General features: G+C 39.0%; 1 protein-coding gene across 1 annotated transcript in view; it reads right to left on the bottom strand.

Annotated features, from left to right (window-relative positions):
* Positions 1–293: 293 nt before the first annotated feature.
* Positions 294–22,476, bottom strand: part of NDUFA9 (NADH:ubiquinone oxidoreductase subunit A9) — a 30,017-nt gene continuing 7,834 nt past the window's right edge. The window contains exons 4-11 of the mRNA XM_016215276.2: positions 20,127–20,218; positions 18,663–18,804; positions 14,582–14,684; positions 9,113–9,180; positions 7,870–7,946; positions 5,041–5,136; positions 3,180–3,246; positions 294–593 (exon numbers count right to left, since the gene is read on the bottom strand). Of these exons, the coding sequence (XP_016070762.1) occupies positions 423–593; positions 3,180–3,246; positions 5,041–5,136; positions 7,870–7,946; positions 9,113–9,180; positions 14,582–14,684; positions 18,663–18,804; positions 20,127–20,218 (816 nt within the window). The 3' untranslated portion in view covers positions 294–422. The remainder of the gene's footprint in view (positions 594–3,179; positions 3,247–5,040; positions 5,137–7,869; positions 7,947–9,112; positions 9,181–14,581; positions 14,685–18,662; positions 18,805–20,126; positions 20,219–22,476) is intronic.

The raw sequence follows: 22,476 nt of genomic DNA, 5'->3' as shown, positions 1-22,476 counted from the left end.
AAGATAAAATTTTAAAAATAAATTAAGATTGGTTATGGAACATTGTATATTTTCTCAATTAATGGATAGTAAAAAACAATCATCCATCACTTGTGGCTGTCATAATATTTTGGCATTCAAAAGGGGTCTTTGTTATAGAAGTAGCTTGACACAGGAAAATGCAAATCCTTCAGCACTGTAGAGGATGCATAATACATGTCATTATTAAATATATATTTTTGAACAAAAAGTATGCTCAAATTCTAAATGTCTTGAGTTTCTCATTTTGTAAATCAAGAAAGAAAACGCTGCTGTAGAATCTAACCACAGATGGTTTAATAGAGAGGTCTTATTCACTATTTACAGGGTTCTCTGAAGGAAGCAGGCTGTGGCTAGCCAGGTGACCCAAATGACACCAAAAACCAAGGGCAGCTCAGGGGCCACTAAAAGTTGACAGTCTTGGCTGGCTTCACATCTTCCATTTCAGATGACAGCCAGCGGTAAGTGCGATGACGCCGCAGCACCTCGATGGCCTTCAGTTCCAGGGGTGTGGCCTGAATACCAAGGTCTTCCAAGCCAGGCAAGTGAGGCAATGTCATGTCGGTGATGTGAACCTTTAAACAAAGAACCACAGAGAGCACTGAACACTATCCAAGAATGCCAAGTGCTATCCCAGCAAGCACGCAACACTCAAGCTGGCCCGAGTCCCATTACTGACACTTCACTGTTGTCAAAGGGTATGTGGTAGTGCTTGATTCCTGGAACTCTCTAAAAGTAGGCCCCAGGAAAAGGGTTTAAGGGAAAAAAGGGCAAGTTCACCAAATACCAGCACTATCCATGAGCACAAAACACAGGCTCTAGGTGAGTCATTCTACAGATTTAAAGAGAAATAAGTCGAAAGTGAGAGGCGCGTGTCATCAAATTTGTCAGGGGTGGCTTTATAGAGGGGTTTAAGAATAAAACCGGGGGTAAAGCCTGTGTTTCTGTGCTCTGAGCACAGGCTTTCTGCCTCAGCTTTAACTGTTGAATTAAGGAAATAACTAGCATTTGTCCTTGCTCATTAAGAGATAACCCATTAACCTTTGTGCTCCAGCTACACTTAACCTGGATGCCTAATGCTCAGATATAAAACTCCAAATCCATCTTGTTTGTAGGGAAGGAGAATGAACAACAAGACTTCAAAAGATCCTTCATCCTCTTACCCAACAAAGTCTGCGATTCTTTTACCTGTGCTATAAAGCAACCTCCAAAACAAATCTAAAACCCATTCAGCCTACTGTACCAACACTTTTTCACTTACAAATATAAGAGGCACATTGGTGTAAGATACAATGAATTGTTCTGACAATCAGATCTCTTGCCCATTCTTTCATTAAGATAGACAGGACCTTGAAATGGTCTTAGCTTTCCAGCCTGTCAAAGGGAAGGGTAACGGCTGTCCATTCACATCTGTTCCCTAAGGGCTATTTTTTCATCTTCTCTATATTTTAGCTCTTAGGTAACACTCAGAGGACAATTTGGCTGTTTCTTGTTGATAAAAGGTCAAGAGGTTTTCAAAGGTAGAGATGGTACATTATCTTTATTTTATTTTGTGTCCTCCCTAGAAACACTTTTACAGGCAGTGGGGGTATGAATGATCAGTGAGTCAGACAAGAACAGGAGACAGCAAGATAGGAAGAGCCAGAGCTCTGGAGTTCAACACACTACAGAGGGAAGAGGGAGGCAGCAAGGGACCGGTCAAGAGAATAAGAAAGAAGACTCTACCCACTTGAATTAAAGTAGGTAGAGAGGAGACAATTATTTCCTTCCACTTTCTGTAAGTTGAAAAATTTAAATACTATTATAAACACTTTCATAATAAAAAGCTGTAGAAAAAGGTAGAAAGGGAAGAAATTGTAAGATCTGGCATATATTTTGAGGGTTGCTAGAATCACACTTGCTGATGGTCTGGAGCTGTGCTTTCCAATACAGTAGCCACTAGCCAAATTTACATTTACGTTTAAATTAATTAAAATTAAATAAAATTCATATTTATTTCCAGAGTCACACAAGCCACAATTCAAGTGTTCAATAGTGACATGTTGCTAGTGGTTACATCTTAGACACTGTAGATTAAAAAACATTCCCATCACTGCACAAGTTCTACTGGAGAGCACTGATTTAGATCTAGACTAGATGGGAAAGGAAGAAACCAAGGGGGATGTCTATATTTTTTACTTGAGCAACAGAGCTAACAGTGATACTGTTGTGATGAGAGAGGCAGGTCTGCAATTCTATTTATGGACATGTTCTATTTCAGATGACTATAGTATCATCTAAATTGGTCAGAGTCTGCAGCTGGGTTGGGGGGCAAGTCAGGGCTGGAGATAAAACTGCAGCTATGAGTTATAGACAGCAGCTGGAGCATGGAACTAGGTGAGAGTCATTTAGAGAATGAGAAAAGATGGCAAAAGGCTGAGGAGAGAGCCTGTGGGTTCCCCAACATTTAGAGATCAGGAAGAGAGTGACCCAGGAAGGCAGACGGAAAAGCATGCCCAGTGAGAGAAGGCAAAGCAAGAGAATGTGGAGCTGGCAGAAAAGAGATGGAAATTCAGGGTTTCAAAGAGAGAGCATCCCATAGATGGAGTGAGATGATGTCAAAGAACTTACCATGGATTTGGCAGAATGGAGATCACAGGTGACCCTGAAAATAGCAGTTTTAGGTGCTAAATGGGAATAAAAGCCTGAGTGGACTGGGTTAAAGAAAAAATGAAGAAACTGTCAACAGCAGGTACAAGACAGCCCTTCAGAGGAATTGCGATGCAATGGGACAAATAAGGTGGGAAGGGAGGGTTTTGTCTTTTAAAAAACAGTGGAGCTCTTAAGGAGTGTTTGTACGCTGATGGGAGTGAACCAACACAGAAAAAAACAATAATAATGTCAGAGAAACAGTGAAGGAGGAGCCACACCCTGGAGCAAGCTGAGAGTGGATGAGTTTGAGTGCACAAGTAGAGGACTGACCTTCCCTGGATAAAAGACAGACAAGAGCATGAAAATAACCCCAGTGAAGAAGCAAATAAAACTCAACTCTAACTTATGAGTCTCTATACTCTCGTTTCTCTTTGAATTGTATAAGTCTTTCATTCTTTACTAACTTATCTGTCTCTGCAGCTCTCTGCCCAGCATTTTTCTAGGCAGGTGTTCAACACACTCATACTCACCCGCTCTACTTTATCCCTCGTTGTCCAGGGCTCAAATGGACTGATTTCAAAGAGCTGTGCTACCAATCTAGACAAAAGAATAAATATAGCACATGCGGTAAGTGTCTCTATATTCAACCTAACCTATAAGAAGCACAGGAAGAGAGACTGCTATAGAGGCAAGAGTTCTCTGAATTTTTCTTTAAAGAAAATAACCAACACCCTGGCACAACTCTCTGTAAGGTTACCTTTCCTTTCAAGTTAACCCACCTACTGCTGTTAACTGCTGACACTCCTGGTCCTCTACAAAAGAGACAACTAATCTTAAAAACTAAAATAAAGCTACCACCACCACCAAAACAAACAAAAAAGATTCAACATTCAGAAGTCTGAAATTCAATTTAAGCCTCAGGTATTAAAAGATGCTTCCATTAAGGATGCAGGGCATGCCAAGTAGTGTACTAATATTAACAGTGCCTACTGTGCGCCATGCATTGTCCTAGGTGCTGGAGATACATATGTGAACAAATAGCAATGCTCCCCTTCTTTTTTAAAAAAAAAAAAATGTATTATTTAAGTTGATTTTTAGAGAGAGGAAGGGGGAAGAGAGAGAGAGAAGCATCCACACAAGAGCGAAACATCGACTGGCTGCCTCCTGCATGTGCCCCAACTGGGGATTGAACCCACAACCTGGGCATGTACCCTGACTGGGAATTGAACTGGTGACTCTTCGGTGCACTGGACAATTCCCAACCAACTGAGCCAAACCAACCACGGAAATGTTCCTTCTTAAAACAGTCAGTCTCTCCTTAAAGCACTCCTTTTCCAAAATTAATACAAAATAATACTACATATAAACTGTAATTGAAAAATTTTTTGAAAAGACAAAAACAAAACACTACCTTTCCTTTGGTATCTAGGTTTCTAAACTCTCTTCATTTTCCACTTAAACGTTCTATTAGTCTTTTTTAGCCTCCTTGATAAATTTCTCTTACTCTGCCGGTCCTTTAAATGGAGGTATTCCTCATGCTCTGTCCTAGCCTCCCTCTTTCACTCATACTATACACTATTCCCTACCTACTTCAGAATCACTATGAACACTAAAAGGGGAGAAAGTAGAGACAGATTGAAAATAGAATACTCTCAACAGATATTATCGTCACACTGCATTCTAAAAGACTATTTTTCTGATGCCTCTGTTAGAGGGCTTACTGTAACATCTCGAGTCCCTAGTGCATTTCCTATGACACAGTAAGCATTCGGTAAAGTTTGCTGAATGAATGAATGGACAAATGAATGAAGGAGTGAACTGCCATGTTGGTTTATAAATCAATCTCTGGGAACCTGGATGTAAAGCGTGTGACCTAATTCTGAGATTCTAAACCTACAAAGGGAAGAAGTGAACCAAGAAATGAACCAGGGAAATGAAATAAGGCAACCACAGCCCAAGTCTGGTCCAACCTCGTTCCTTTACCCAACTGCATGAGCAGAATGGTTTAATAAAGAGGGGGAGTCCCTTTGCCACTTTGGGGTGAGTGATATGAAAGAGAGAAACCTGATTTCTCCATTATCCAACCTTCAAATAAGATGCTTCTCCAAATTAAAACTCAGTGATTTTTAACTGGAGAATTTGAAGAACTGCAGATTTACCTCTCAACATATTGTTTTTCTCATCCACACTAATCTACATTTCCCCCTTCTTAGACATCTCTGGTTCTTTCCTAGACTAACATCAAGATATTCAGGACAACTAATGATAGTTAGAGATTCAGAGACCTCACTGTAAGGGACATGCTCCCTATAACCCTTAGTGAGAGCATTATGAACAAATGTATCTAGTTAGCTCTACTTTAGAAGGCACAAAAAGAAGTGCTTTACTTACTGATAGGCAAAACGTGGCAAAGGGTACGGGAGGAAGGGTCTGTGAGCCATAGCAAAGACATACTGCACCAGGTCAAAAAGGAGGTATCGATTGGGCCTATGGAAAAAAATTCACTTATTCAAATTACTTGCACCTACAAATTCAATTTTTAAATTTAACAAAATGACAGTTTTCTTATGAAAAAGGAATACATATGCACTGTAGTAAATACAAATTAGCACAAAGGAAAATCATCATAATCCTACCAAAGGCAATGTTAATATACTTAATATATATCCTTCTCATCCCCTTACATATACATTTGTTTTTATAAATATAAGATTGCACAGTTCATCCTATTCTGTAATGTCTTTTTCATTTAACACTGAGTCACGGTCATCTTTCAATGTCATTATATTCTAGCACACGTTCAATGCTTGCACATACTGCATTGCATGTGATTACAACTATTTTACCAATTCCCAGTTTTGGTATAGTAAAGCTATTAAAAATATTTTTCTTTTATAAAATAATGCTTTAATAGACATTTTTATAGTAAATATTTGTACTTATCCATAAATATGTGTTTATAATACATTCTAGAAGTGGAACCGGCCCACAGTATACTTTGAGATTTTAAGGCTTTTATTGAATACATCCAAACTGCCTTCCAAAAAAGTTATATCAATTTACATAAAATGCTAGTAGTGCTCCTCACCAAAAATAAGTTTAGTCATAAAAAATAAAAAAATAAATGTTACCAATCAGCCAGGTAAAAAAGGTATGTTTAATTAGCATTATTTTAATACTAAAGATTAATTTTTTCTTTATATATTTTTTGCCATTTACACTTCTTTCTTTTCCCCCTGGAGTCCCTGTCTATAAGAATGACTTGTTAAGAGTTCTTTATATTTTAATAATATAGTTGCATATATCTTTTAATGTTTATATCTTACTTTTTAATGTTTAGGTGTTTTGTGGCATATGAAAGTATAAACATAGATGCATTTAAAAATGCCTATACTGCCATGTCTAGCATTACTTGACCCATCACTGTGCCAAACAAGTGAGACTTACTGGAGCCTAGCGAAGAGACTTAAGTGGCTGGGCACAGCTAAAGAGAATGGCTAACTCATCCCAGAGCCATTCCCACTGAGTAGTAAGCAAGCAAAGTTTGTAAAGTCATTTCTGTCCCTCTATTCCTTAGAATCCTGAGCTAAGTACCTCTTAACTAAAGCCTGATGCTGTCTGAGTCTTATGTTTTATGGAACCTGTGCTAAACACATTTTTTGTGAATGATTTTTCTAGGGTATAGAACTGACTATGCTAATGTACCACATTGGGAACTCAGAGAGACATCCATCTTGCTGCAGCTGGTTGACATGGAAACACAATGGTCTTTTTTATACCAAAAATTGTCTTTTACTAAACTAAAATTATAATAATAGTGAAATATAACATGTATGAATTCATAATCCTGGAAATAAATACTATGTATCTGGTTTAGAGAGAGATAAGTGTCACTTTTGTAGAAGCAAATATTTCTTAGCAACTAGGCTATCCCTTAATTGTTGAATCGGATCCCCACATTTCACAAAACATCAGGTATCACTAATTTCCTTCACAGAACGATGGGGTTCTGAGCCAATTATTAGGTAGAGTTGGTACTTCTGAACTTGGCAGATTGAGTCTTAGATTTTTAGTCTTAGTTAATTCAGTACAAAGGTTCTAAACCTAGCTGTGACCTAATTTAACAATTTCAGGTAAGTCACATAGTTTAACTGTGTCCCATTTTTCTGGAAAGCAAATTTCAACAGACAGAGCATATAACAAAAAATCAGTCTTGCACAGCATTAGCAAATGTACCTTAAACCAGTCATTTCCAACCTACTGGGACATTAAAATACTCTAGCAAAATTCATTTGATTTCGCAACTGTACTTACTCCCTGTCTTGTGTTTTAGAATTATATTAAAAACATCACTGGAGCAGTACAAAACCATCTGTGAGGGTCATGGGACTAAGTATACAAATATATATATATATATATATATATAATTGTCTATGGCAGTGGTTCTCAGCCTTTGGTGACAGAAAAATCATTTATTAAAGCAGATTCCCAGGTTCTCTCAAATTCTGATTTAACATAAGCACTCAGGAGCTTCTGATAATGGTAGTCTTTGGACAGCTCTTTTGAGAAACAGTGGCCTAAGGGCCAAGGGAGCAAGGTTTCTGGAATAAATACAGCAGCAAGATATTATAAAAATGCAACGAACAGCCCGGCCGGGCGTGGCTCAGCAGTTGAGCGTCGACCTGGGATCCAGGCGATCGGGGTTCGATTCCCGGTCAGGGCACATGCCCGGGTTGTGGGCTTGATCAATGACTCTCTCATCATTGATGTTTCTACCTCTCTCTCCCCTTCTCCTTTCCTCTGTCTGAAATCAATAAAGATATATTTAAAAAAAAAAAAAAATGCAACAAATAAATCTGTCAGTGAGTGACATGTTTAGAAATTATTGTTGCTGTAAATCATTATGATTCCTTCATTTTAACATGTAAAACAATTTTTTTTTAATCCTCACCTGAGGATATTTTTCCACTGCTTTTCAGAAAGAGTGGAAGGGGAAGAGAGAGAGTGAGAGAAACACTGATGTGAGAGAGACACATCAATAGGCTGCCTCCTGCACACACCCCAACAAGGGCTGCGGATTGAGCCTGCAACCGAGGTACACGCCCTTGGCAGGAATCGAACCTGGGAACCTTCAGTCCACAGGCCAATGCTCTAGCCAATGAGCCAAACCGATTAGGGTAACAGGTAAAACAATTTTAAAGTCACACTCCAACCACCTACCCAACGAAGGCAAAAGTTTTCCCTCTGGCATCTGGATCCTTAACTGCATTAACAATTCCTTTGGATACATCTACAACCTATAAGAAATTATAAAACACGTTTAAGTAATTGTTGGGGGGGATAGAGAGAGTCAAGAGAGAAAAAGAGGAAAGAAGGGAGGCAGGAAAGGAGAAAGAGAGGGAGGGAGGAAAGAAGGAAAGCAGACAGATTAATCACACACACACACACACACACACACAAACCCATGATAAAATTAAAATAATGGCATGTCTGTTTTCAGAAAGCTTCTTAAAGAACACACTTCTCAAGAGCTCAAACAATCTCCACATGTTTTCCAGTCAGAATGCATTTCTCTTCATATGGCTGTCAAGGCCTTCCTGATTTGCCTTTGCCGACCATAGCTCCAATCTTTTAACTTGGTTACTAAACTATCTCAAACTATAAGGCTAAATAAACCACATGGGCTTCCCTATATTCTACCACTTTGATTTTCAAAATTAATAATTTCATATCGTTGCAAACTCCATTGTTTTCAACTTGGGGTGATTTTGGAGCCCAAGGCAACATTTGGCAAATGCCTAATGTTGTCACAACTGGGGGGTTGTGGGGATGCTACTGCCATTTGGTGGATAAAGGCCAAGAATACTGCTAAACATTCTACAATAACCCCTATAACGGAGGATCATCTCACCCAAAATATTAATAGTGCCACAGCTGAGACACCCTAGTTCAATATAATATGGAACCTTACCTCTGGGACCCTGTACACACTGTTCCCTCTCCACAGGATACTCTTTTCCAACCTCTTCATGACTTACTGTTAGTCATTTTTAAGGTCTCACCTGAGATGTCATTTCCTCTGGGAGGCCTTCCCAGACTCTGAAGTGTAGATTCGGTGTCTCTCTGACATAATTCTGTAAACCCCTCTCCCCATCACAGCATTTATCACATTGCATGACGACTACTTTGCTGACATGCCTCTGAAACCAATTTGAGGATAGTAATTTGTGTCTATATAGTTAATATCTCTATTTCCCCAGTGACATGCACAGTGTGCCTAGCACATTAAGAGTTCAATATATTTTCCTTAAATGAATGAACAAATACAGACACAGAGAATACATGTAATTCTTAGGTAAACTGAGAGGCAACCAGCTGAAGCAAATTGACAAAGAAGAAAATGATGGAGTTACAGGATTAGGATAAAATAGAAAACTGGTCACCCTTCATCCACAGTACTTACATACACTGGTTGTTTCACTGTCTTCTTGCCCAAGGATATAAGAGGTACACCACCAAACCAGCGAATATCTAGCAGAAGAAAGAGAACTATTCTTAGAAGGCCTAAGTTGCAATATGACGCACCAACCTCCAGGTATTCTAGGTTAGCATAATCACTTTGCATAACAGAAATAATGAAATAAATGTAGGTGATTGAGGAAACTGATGAGCAGCCATTTTTTCCCCAGACAACAGATATGGAAAGTAAAAAGGCCAAATGCAAGGTGAGACAAAAGTAGGTTTACAGTTTTGTGAGCACACAAAACACAGAGTTTATTCTTGCATTATTATTTATTAATTATTATATTATTTTCCATACAAATGACTGTAAACCTGCTTTTGCCTCACCCCGTACTTAAGGACACAAAGAGAAAGGGAAAGAGGTCAAACCGCCTGGCTACTTGTCTTCTACTCTATAATGCTAAATATACGGCCATTCCTAAGACTGAACTCAAAAAAAAAAAAAAAATTACACTCCATTTTAAGGGCAACAGCAATCAACAGATCAGTGATACAACATGTAACCCAGAAAAAGATGCTGTCAAGAATGGGAATTTAGGTCCCGCTGGATGGCTCAGCTGGTTGGAGCATCGTCCCATGTACCAAAAAAGGTTGCGGGTTTGATTCCCAGTCAGGGCACATACCTAGGTTTCAAGTTCGTTCCCCAGTTGGGGTGCATACTGGAGGCAGCTTATTGATGTCTCTCTCTCACATCAATGTTTCTCTCTGTCTCTGCTTCCCTTCCTCTCTCTCTGAAATCAATAAAAACATATCCTCAAGTGAAGATTTTTTTTAAAAGGGTATTTAGGATATAATAAATGCAGCACCACAAATATGTGGAAAATGAAAATATTATTTAATGTATGGTGCTGAGACAATCATTCTACTACTTAGAAAAAAAAATAAATGGTTCACATCTCACCATAAACCAATCCAAATCAAATCTCAAGTAGATTAAATGTAAAGGTAAAAAAAGCTTTTCAAAAAATATTTTAATGTAGAAATTATTTATATGAGCATCAAAAAGAATAAAATACTTAGGAATACACTTAACCATGTTGGCTAAATACCTGCACACTTAAAACTACAAAACATCGCCAAAAGAAATTCAAAGACACAAATGTATGGAAAGACATCCATATCCTGTGTTCGTGGACTGGAAGACAAAACTATTAAAATGTCAACAGTACTCAAAGCAATCTACAGATTTATTTTTAATCCTCACCCGAGGATATTTTTTCCATTGCTTTTCAGAGTGGAAGAGGGAGAGAGAGAAAAAAAAACACTGATGTGAGAGACACATAGATTGGTTGCCTTCCGCATGCGCCTGGACCAAGGCAGGGAATCGAGCCTGCAACCGAGGTACGTGCCCATGGCTGGAATCGAACCTGGGACCCCCTTCAGTCTGTGGATGGATGCTCTAACCACTGAGCCAAACCAAGCAGGGCACAATCTACAGACTTAATGCAATCCCTATAAAAATCTCAATGGTGTTTTCACAGAAACAGAGAAAATTCCATCCTAAAATTTATAATGGAATCTTAAGGAACCCTGAATAGCCAAAACTATCTTGAAAAAGAAAAACAAAGCTGGGGGTCTCACACTTCCTGATTTTAAAACTGATTAGAAAGCTACAGTAATCAAAAGTGTATAGTGATCAAAACAGTGGCATGACAGACATATAAAACAAAGGAATAGGACAGAGAGAAACAGCCCTTGTATGTATGGTCAAATAATTTTGCCAAAGTGCCAACACCATTCAATAGGGAAATAACAGTCTTTTCAACAAATGGTGCCAGGAAAACTGAATATCCACATATAAAAGAATGAAGCTGAACCCTTACCTTACATCATATAGAAAAATTAAGTCAAAATGGATCAAAGACCTAAACATAGAGCTAAAACTATAAAATCCTCAGATGAAAACATAGCTTCATGATATGGGACTTAGCAATGATTTCTTGGATATGACAACAAAAGCATTAGCAACAAAAGTAAAAATAGATAAATCAGACTACATCAAAATTAAAAGCTTCTGTGCATCAAAGGACACAATTAACAGAGTGAAAAGGAAACCTAAGGAATAAAAGAAAACGTGTGCAAATCCTATATCTAATAAGGGGCTACTATTTAGAATATATAAAGAGCTCTCACCATTCAACAATAAAAAAGACTCAATTAAAAACTAAGGATGTGAATAGAGATTTCTGCAAATAAGATAAACAAATGCTAACAAAAGATGTTCAATATCACTAATCATTAGTGAAAGGCAGATCAAAACCATGAGATACTATAAAGAAAAAAAAAGAAGTGTTGATGATCATAGAAAAATTGGAATCCTGTGTACCTGGTGGAAATATAAACTGGTACAGCCACTATGGAAAATAGTATGGTAGTTCTTCAAAAACTTAAAAATAGAACTATCATATGATCCAGAAATTCTACTTCTGGATATATACCCCAAAGAATTGAAAGCAGGGTCTCAAAGAGGTTCTGTACACCCATGTTCAAAACAGCATTATTCACAATAGCAAAAAGGTAGAAGCAATCCAAGTTTCCATTGGCAGACTAATAGACAGACAAACTGTGGTATATGCATACAATGGAATATTATTCAGTCCTAAAAAGGAAGAAAATCCTGTCACATGCTACAACATGGATGAACCTTGAGGACATTATGCTTAGTGAAGTCAGTCATGAGAAGACAAATACTATGCGATTCCACATATATGAGGTACCTAGCATAGTCAAATTCAGAAACAAAAAATGGTGATTGCCATGGGCTGGAGAGAGGAGGAAATGGGAAGTTGTTTCACAAGATGAAGAGCTCTAGAGATTAAGGTTGGACTACAATGTAAATATGCATAACAGTACTGAGGTGCACACTTAGACATGGTTAAGATGGTGTCTTAGTCTGCCACAACAAAATATCATGGACTGAAAGGCTAAATTAAACAAGAGAAAATTATTTTCTCCTGGCTCTGGAGGCTGGAAAGTCCAAGATCAAGATGTTAGCTATCTTGGCCCCTAGTGAGAGCTTTCTTCCTAGCTTGCAGGAGGTCAACTGTGTTCTCACATGGCCTTTCCTCAGTGCATACACACTCTCTATCTCTTCTTATAATGCCACCAATCCTATTGGGTTAGAACCCCACCCTTGTAAGTTCATTTAACCTTAATTACCTCCTAAAAGCTTTATCTCCAAATACAATCTCACTGGGGGTTATTGTTTCAGGCAATGAATTTGTGGGGGACACATTCAGTCCATAGCAGATGATAAATTTTATATTATATATTACATTTTTAACATAATTTTTTAAAAAGTGGGATATAGAAGTTGAAAGGGCACAAGCAAAGGGGTGGGGAGAACACATAATAGAAACATCAAATTGGATAAGTGAACTGCAGTACATCCATACAGTGCAGTATTATTCAGCTATAAAAATGAGCTATCAAGCCATGAAAAGACATGGAGGAAACTTAAATGCAGATTGCTCAGTAAAAGAAGCCAATAAGAAAAGGCTACAAACTGTATGATTCCTACTATATGATATTCTGGAAAAGGCAAAACTATGGAGACAGTTACAAGATCAGTGTTTGGTGTTAGGGTGGGGGTGGGGGGTAGGCAGGCAAGGAGGGAAGGGATAAACAGGCAGACCACAGGGGATTTTTAGGGCAGTGAAACTATTCTATAAGATATTCTAATGAAAAGTATATACCATTATACATGTGTCAAAATCCACAGAATATACAACATAAAGAATGAACCCTAATGTAAACTATGGACTTCAGTTAATAATAATGTACCAATATTGGCTCATCAATTATAACAAATGTACAACACTAATGCAAGATGTTAACAGGGGAAACTGTTATGAGGGGACAATGAGGGGTTAAGGGATACATGGGAACTCCATTTTCCAATCAACTTTTCTGTAAATCTACAACTGCTCTAAAAAATGAAGTCTATTATTAATTAAAATAAAAATATAAAGTAAATAAGCCAACAAAAAAGTTGCAGCAAATATAAATATCCTTAATAGATAAAGAACCTAAATAAATCAGTAAGAAAACATCTCTTGGAAAAAAACAAAAACCCAAATGTACAAAGGACATACACAAAAAATTCACAGAAATAATATAAATAGCTCATGTGAAAAACAGGAAGCTTCTGATTAAAAAAAAAAGTTATTCACTAACCTTCCTAATATTTTCTAGGAGGAAGGACCAAATCCTCTCCCAATACATCAGTGAATAAATTGAGAAGTAACTGGTAATTCAGTAGAACCAGAAACTAAAGATAGGTTCTTGTCACAGATTTAAAAAATGTATTCTCCCCTCCTGTCCCCAAAGAAGTACAGGGAATTCTTTTTTCACCTCTAAAATCTCAAAATCTCATCACTTAGTCAAGGACACCGATTTTCTCTGCCAAGTCTAATTAGCAAACAAACAAAAATCCTGAGAGCAAACATAAAGTATCTCCCAGCATATGAAAGCAGTTTACATATCAACTATTTCTAGTTTATTAATGGGCAAATTAATATTTATTAATCTCTAATCCCAATCCATAGAAATTGCTATTATCAAGGAAGACCTATGAAATGTGTCTGACAAAAAATGATACTACCTCTTTGTTTTTGAAAATCAACACCTAAGACACTTGGCAATCAGACTAAAAGAGAGAAAGCAGCCCTAGCTGGTTTGGTTCAGTGATTAGAGCATCGGCCCTTGGGCTGAAGGGTCCCAGGTTCCATTCTGGCCAAGGGCATGTACCTCGATTGCAGGCTCAATCCCTGGCCCCAGCAGGGGTGCATGAGGGAGGCAATCAATTGATATGTCTCTCTCACACTGATGTTTCTCTCTCTCTCTCTCTCTCTCTCTCCCCCCCTCCCCCTACCGCCACTCCCTTCCACTCTCTCTGAAAAGCAATGGAAAAAAATATCCTCAGGCAAGGATTCAAAAAAAAAAGAGAAATCAGTCAGAAACGGGATTCACATGAAAAGTGTAACTGAAGGCAGCATTTAAGCATTAGGTATGTGCCAGCTGATGTAACATAGGCTACTTCATCTCATTAACACACCACTCTTTAGGTAGACATTATTACCTCCATTTTAACAGATGAAAGTGACACTCAGAGACTTGCCAAATAACAGAGCTAGTTAGTTCCAGGGCCAAAATTTAAACTCAGGTCTCTGACTTCTAAATACATGCTCTTTCCATGAATCTAAGATGCGTCTTTTGATACACAGTAATGAAGATCCTGAGAAGGACTGTGTTGACTAGGCAAATATAATGACCTTGAGGGAGAAAATAGCAACTGAGAGAGAAAAAGTATAACCTTAGTCTGTCAAGTCAGAAAACACTGTTAGCTTGTGCTTAACTTCAACTTGGTTAACCAGTCTCCCCTCTTCTGCCATTTAGAAAGAATACGCACTTGCAAAATAATTGAGGAATCTATCCTCTCGTCCAAAGATGTCTGACGGCTTTATGATAGTGGCTTCTGGAAATGCATCTCTCACCTCTTTCTCTCCAACAGCCTAAATGAATAATCAAACAAAACAGAGTTCTGAGGTGAGTGAAAAAAGCTTCCATTCTCTTCACTATGGGACACCACTTATATGTCAAAGGTCATATGTTCCTCCAGATTAACGTAACCATACTGTTCACAATAAATCTCAATTATACAGACTTTTTTTTTAAATCACATGTTAAAAAAAAAAAAAGCCCTGTCTCTTATAGCTCTTGTTGGGTTTCTTCTCATATTTATTCTAGGGAAGCTTACACAAGAGTAGAATTTTTCTAGCCTCCATTTTTCCTTCTAATTACAGATTCTCTGGTTTGTGTCAACAACCTAGCAGCCTGCCAGAGAAAGGAGAGCGTGACTGAGCATGATGGAATCTGAAGCAGTGCATACCTACCCAGAGGAGGCCAGGGTAGGGTCCTTAATCTTCCTGCCCTCACTTGTCACTATCTACTCACCTCCTAGACAAGGCCTCTTTTTCAATATAGATAGCAATCCTCCTTTCCACCCCAACTTCCTTTCCACCTACCACCATTGTGGGCGCCATCAATATCCAAGTGGACTTGGATCTCTCAGTTTTTTGAGCTTCTCAACTCCAATGACCACCTCTTCAGTCCATTTCTGCACTCTCAACTCGGTCAGGACACAGACCATACCCACAACTGAAAGTGCCCTTCTTCTGAAACACTAAATGAAGACACCCTCCTCTCAGACAATAATCTCCTATACTTCTAGCCTGCTTGCTCTTTGCTTATCTGTTCCTGAGATGTTTCTCAACTTTCTCAGGAACTCTAGTCCATTGATTCTGCTTTCCTCTATATCAATCCCTCCAAACTTCTCTTGTCTCAGATTACATTCCATGGTCCAACTTCTCAATCACTCTTACCAATAATGTAAACTACCTTGTCCTTTTATGCTTTACTCCACCCAACAGGCAAAATCCCAATCCTGGAAGAAGCCCATGATTCTCCTTCTTTGATCCCTGCACTCCTGCTGTTTTCAGAGCTGGAGAAAATTAAATAAATAAAAATCACAAATTGGTTCCACTACACAGTCATGTGCACGTAATGATTTGGTCAATGACAGACCACATACACTAGGGTGGGCCCATAAGATTGTAACAGAGCTGAAAACTCCCATTGTCTAGTGATATCATAGCCACCTTAACGTCTTAGTGCAACGCATTACTCGTGTTTGTGAGTAATGCACTGCCAGTCATATAAAAGAATAGTATATATAATTCTGTACAGTCCATAATACTTGATAATGATAACAAACAACTATGTTACTGGTTTATATATTTACTATACTATACCTTTTATTGTTATTTTAATGTGTACTCTTTCTGCTTATATTTTCCCTTGTTCTTGATTTAAGCCGTGTTGTTTTGAGCTGTACTGGCTTGTAGCCTGGGAGCAATAGGCTATACCATACAGCCTAGATGCGTAGTAGGCTCTACCATCTAAGTTTGTGTAAGTATAATCTATGTTCGTATGACAAAATGGCATAACAATGCATTTCTCAGAGCATTACCCCTAACTGGCACATGACTGTAAATTCACCAGTTTAACTGAGCCCTTAACATTTCCCATAAACAGTATTTCCTTCTAATTACTTTCCTCTCCCATATGACCATTTCAAACATTTTCTATTCTATTTAAATTTCTCCCTTATTTTCCTCTCCCTTCTGCTAAATGACATCACGTGCCGATGCAAAGACAAGATACAGCAGCAGAAAAAAATCACCTCAAGTTCTCACCATTAAATCTGCAAACTTAGGTGCATGAACCAACATTTTCTCCACCTTTCTTATCACAAGAGAGGAGCAGTGCCACCTTCAATGCTTCGGAGCTCACCACCTTTAACTTTTCCAGGAACCTACCCTATTTACTCTCTCCTGTACCTTCTGTCTCAGCCTCATTACCAGCACCATCCCACCAGCATTTAAACAATGTCTTTTAAACAAAAATCTTCTACTTTAAAAGAAAAATAATTATCCAATTTCATGTGACCCTCCAGCTCCTGTCTATCTGTCCCCCCACTCCATCCTCTTACCAAACCACTTAAAAACACTGCCCGCCTTAATGTCTCCACTGTCTCAGCCCCTGCCCACGTCTCACTTACCTATACTCTGGATTCTGCCCCAACATTTGCACTCAAATGATTCTAGGTTAAGATCACTGATGACCTCCATGTCAGTAGATCCAAGGCAACTTTAGAGTTCTCACTTACCTGGCTTCTCAGTCGCACTCATAAGTAACTACCCCCTCCTTGCAAGTCTTCCCTTGGCTTTCATAACCTCGTACTCTCCTGGTTTCCCTCCTACCTGATCACGTGCACTCTCAGTCTGTTTGTTTTGGTAGTCCTCAAATACCAGACCACTGATCACTGGTATTCCTCTGGGCCCAGTCCAAAACTCCCTTCTCAATCCATGTTTCCATACCAGGCCATCTTATCCTCTCCCATTCCTTCAATTAACAATAAGTGCTGGTGACTCCCTCACTTATACCTCCAACCCAGACCTCTCTTCTGAGCTGCAGGACCATAAAACCCGTTCATCCCTGTTACCTTGATGATTAACACGCATCTGAGATGCAACCCGAGTCCAAAACTAAATCCTCCTCTTCCATTCTCTGTAAATTGTATTTCTCAATCTTTGCTGCATACTGCAATTACCTAGGGACAGTTAAAAAATACTGATGCCAAGTTCTATTCCCATAGATCCTGAATCGGTCTTGGTACAGCCTGGGCATCAGGACTTTTCAAAGCTCCCTCAGTGATTCTAACGTGCAGCTAAGGCCGAGAAGCACTGCCCTAAAGCCTAGTCCTTCTCAAGTGTTTCTCATCATGTTCAACAGCACCACTGTCCACCAGTGGTTTAAGCCAAAGGGCTGGACAGCTTTGACTCTTCCCTCCTTCTCACCACTGACCGCCCGTCCCCCACTCCCAGCCCCATCCCTTCCAGTCATGAACTTACATGATTCTATGAATGCTGGGGCAGAGGCAGGCACAGTGTGCACTTTCTCTCTCTCCAGTGCAGTATGAAAATATGAGGCCAAGGTGTGCTATCAGGCAGTTTTGTGAATATGAAACAAAGCTCACACACACACACACACACACACACAATCACAGAGAAACAAAATTGAAGCCCCGATGAACCTTGGCACCCATGTGGCTAAGGTTCCCTACTGCTGGCTTTTTCAGATATGTGGGCCTATAAATTCCCTTTTGTTTAAGCCAGTTTACACTAGATTTTCTGATGCTAGTAATTAAATGCTCCTAACTAATAAGTGCCCTCTCTTCCCCATTAAAGGCTCCTAGAGCAGGTTTCAATTTTGTAATACCTGGTGCTTTAGGAATTATTTTCCTTAATGGACTAGAAACTAGATATGGGCTAAGACCTGTCTGTTTTACTCACTCCTACATGCCCAGTGCCTAATACAACGTGGCACGTAGTAGGTGCATCATAAATAATTTGTTGAATAAAGGAATGCAGTGGGTCAAAAAGATGGAGCCACTGTCAAGGAACTCTGGTCATTCTCAGGCTTCACATCACCCCTTCAAAAGTAGCATGAGACCATAACTATACAAGGGGTTTGAGGAAAAAGATGGTCCTTTAACCTTGGTAGGTGACATAGGTATGACTCTTTTGGACAGGAATCACATTCCACCATTTTTGTTTACTGTGTGATGCCATTATGCCCCAAGAAACTGCATTTGAGAGCAAGTAATAATATGGTCTATCCTTTTTTGAAGCCCTTAGTATAGTTCCCTGCAAACAGAAGGCACTTAACCAAACTGTCAGAACACAATGCGCGTGTGCACACACACACACTCCCCTCATACATACAAATCTAATTCTGGCACGGAGAATTAAAAACCCCTTTTAATCCTGGATATGTCAATGAGAAACCCTTCTCACTTAACTCATGTTTCAAAGGACCCAGGAAACTCCCACTCTGTGAATCACTTCCCAAAACAACTTGCTACTTACTTTATTTCTCAGATATCTAGAAGAGCTTTTAATATCAGCATTCAGATGTGAAATGTGAATAAATTTTTCAATTCCAGCTTCCTTGGACACCTGGGCTATTGCCTGGGGAATCCTCACAAAAACATCCTCAAAATCAAAGTTTCTGGAAGAAAAAAAAAAGGGGGATCAGCTAACACCTCCCTCAGGATTCCAGAGCTTTCTGTGGTAAGCTGATTTTCACACTACTATCGTAATTCTTAAGAGCTAAACTGTAAAACACTAATGATTTAATCCAAAATCAAAATTAATTTTTTTAATTTTACTGCTCACTGTGATTATTATATATAATGTAAGACTTACTAAAGTTATTAATCAGCATGCATAATATTCGGTGTCCTCAAAGAATTCTAAGAATGAGGTCCTTGAAAAACACCTGGCTGCAGGGGTTGGGTTCAGATGAGGTAAGGTGTAGGGCTGGAGGGAAAATCACTTCTTATCCTAGGCCTTCATTTCTCTCAGGGGGTAAGATTCAGTCACTAGTTTAATCCAACAACATTAAGTACTTACTCTGTACTACACTGTGTTAGTCAATATGATGTATATAAAGTTGACTAAGACCCTCCAAGTCATCAAAGAACTTAACATTTGATGAGGCAGACATATATAAATAAATATAAGTCAAACTTTAATAAATGCTACAAAAACAGCTGTGAATAAAGTGTTGTGAAACTGCAGGTTTTAAACATTATTTGTTGATGAACAACTCATACATTAGCTAAAAATAACTGTTCAAACCAGTACTCATGCCATCTTCAATTAACAATGTGGAGAACAATTCTAGCCTGGCCGGCATGACTCAGCAGTTGAGCATCGACCTAGGATCCAGGCGATGGCAGTTCGATTCCCAGTCAGGGCACATGCCCAGGTTGCAGGCTCAATCCCCAGTAGGGGGCGTGCAGGAGGCAGTGATCAATGACTTTCTCATCACTGACGTTTCTAGCTCTCATCTCTCTTTTCTCCTCTCCCTTCCTCTCTCTGAAATCACATATTTAAAAAAAATTAAAAAGAAACCCAATGTGGAGAACAATTCAAGAACATTGTCACGCTAGAAAAACCACCGTTCATCTTGACAGTGAAACAGGGAAAATTCTCCTACCTAACCCCATCCCAGCTGGACAGATCCAAGCACAGGACCAACACCAGTCATCCTGTCCATCTGATGACACCGACCACACTGACACAATACATATGGACACTTATGGGCAGCACATCACACTGCTTATTTATACCAAACTTATACAACTAAATCCCCTAAGGGGAGGAGGAGTCTACGGGGTATGCAAATGGTTGGTATGTAAATGGCTGCTTATTGATAGCCTAATTTAAAATGTCACCACTACAATGTCTAACATACAGATGATACCTAATAAGTGTCTACTGAACCCTAAGACAGCTTATACAAAGAAGAAATGAGTCAAGACTTACTTGGTTTCCCAGTCTCGCCCAACAAGATTGATGACCACATTGCTGTGCTCTACTGCTCTTCGAATAGAATCTTTGTTTCTCCCATTCCATTCCTATAACAGCAATAGCCAATAAAATAAAAAGATAAACCTAGCACTTAACATTTCTGTAGGGGCCCCCTCCCCACCACCTGGCAAATTTCAAAATGGAACATCTGTTGCAGTCACAATATAGTGCCATTTCATACAGGCTCCATTTATTACAACAGAAATGATTTTTTGGTCTCAAACCCCTGCTGATTCTCTCTTTTGGAGACAAACATTTGCAAGTCCACTTTATTCAGGTAATCAAATGGTGAAAGTAGTAAAAAAATGATATTCATTTTTTAAAATTGATTTGAGAGAGAGAGAAAGAGAAGATTTGTTGTTCCGCCTATTTATGCATTCACTTGTTGCTTCTTATCTGTGCCCTGACTGGGGATCGAACCCACCAACCTTGGCATACCAGAGCGACACTCTAACCAACTGAGATACTTGGCCAAGGCAAAATGCTATTCTTTTTTTTAATCCTCACCCCAGGATATTTTTTCCACTGCTTTTCAGAGAGCGTGAAAAGAGAGAGAGAAACATCAATGTGAGAGAGACACATCGATTGGTTGCCTCCTGCACACGCCCCGACCAGGGCCAGAGACTGGGCCTATAACTGAGGGCTGTGCCCTTGACTGGAACTGAATCTGAGACCCTTCGGTCCGCAGGCCAACACTCTAACCACTGAGCCAAACCAGCTAGGGCAATGCTATTCATTTTTAATGGGGCACATCAATTTTTGTCCACCCAATTGCCACACATCTATAAAGGAATCCAGTAATCAAGTCTCCCTTCCTGAAATATAGCAAAAGAAACAAGGATCATCTGGGAGGTAAACTGATTTTCCCTTTTTAGCAGCAAACCAGTTAGAGACTGAAGATAAGGACGGTCTCTTAAAGGCTAACAATAAATTGGGAGCATTCATAATGATTTTCATATATCTTTTTAACTCCTTCTTTATAATCCCAGATCTAGTCATTTCTACTTAAAAGACATGAAAACAACATTCAAAGGGAAGTGACCTGCCTAAAACTCCAAATTAAGTCAATGGCAGATTTTGATGTAGAACTACACTTCTGAGCATCAGCTAGGACCTTAGTAAGATTGACGATTCTTATCCAAAATAGCAACTGGGAATTAAATAACCCCAGACAAAGGTACAGAGTTTTCTATGTTAAAATGAAACTGAATTTTTAAAGCATTTTGATGAAAGATAGTAAGAATGATATAGGGTCAAATATTAAGTGTGTATGTATGAGTGAATGGAGTGGAAGGGAGAGTGAGAGGGGAAAAGAAAAGGGAAAAGAGAAAGGGGGGAGGGAGAGCACACAGGAGTGAACATGAGCAAGCATGCTCAAATGCCCGCGTAATTCAGAAGAGTGAAAGGGCTATAGAAATCAGATTCAAAAACAAACAAAAAGATGAAGCACTCCACAGGAAAAACTAGTTACAAAAACTAGTTATGATGGAGAATGGAGAGTGGGGCACAACAGACAGTAGAGTAACAGTGCTGAAGTCAGGCAGGAATGCAAATTCTAGTTTGCCATTTACTAACTGCGTGCAAATGATCTCTCCAAACTCCATACAAAACTTGAAAAGACAGCTTAACTCATGGGGTTACCATGAAGATTAAGTAAAATATACATAAAATCTGCAGCACACTGAGTGACATTCTCATCCAAAAAAAGCAGCTCTACACATAAAAGCTAAAAAAAAAAAAAAAAAAAAAAATAGTTTTTTAGCAAAGATGGAAAGGGTGGGAGAGGAAAAATCTTAAAAAAGACTCAAGAGTAGAAGAGTTTGAGGCATTAACTGCATAAATGGCCCTAGAATGAGGCCTGGAGAGAAAGAATCAAAAGGAAACCAGGTTCCCAAGGCTAAGGCCCAACAGCCCCAGTCAGACCAAGTGCCATTCAGGCAGCAGTTTCAAACAGAGACTGAAGCAGAGAAATCTGAACACCACACCCAATATGGTACATCCTTCTCAAAAATAAACAACATAGTGAAGACCCTCCTCCTCAATTTTACTTTCCCTGGACCTCCCCTTTCATAATTATTATTCTATTCAAAGTTATGTGTTTGGCGTCTGTATTCCCTATGGTGGGGAATCTTTTTTCTGCCAAGGGCCATTTGGATATTTATAACATCATTTGCAGGCCATACAAAATTATCAACTTAAAAATTAGCTATGAAAAAAGCTCCTAGATTTATTGAATTTCAAGTCCCGCCTACAGCTGCCTTGGCTGGGCCAGACCAAATGATTTTGCAGGCCATTCTCCACCTTG

The sequence above is a fragment of the Miniopterus natalensis genome, chromosome 2 (assembly GCF_054644295.1).
Source record: "Miniopterus natalensis isolate mMinNat1 chromosome 2, mMinNat1.hap1, whole genome shotgun sequence".
Lineage (NCBI taxonomy): Eukaryota > Metazoa > Chordata > Mammalia > Chiroptera > Miniopteridae > Miniopterus > Miniopterus natalensis.
This window is presented reverse-complemented; position numbering and strand designations above follow the sequence as displayed.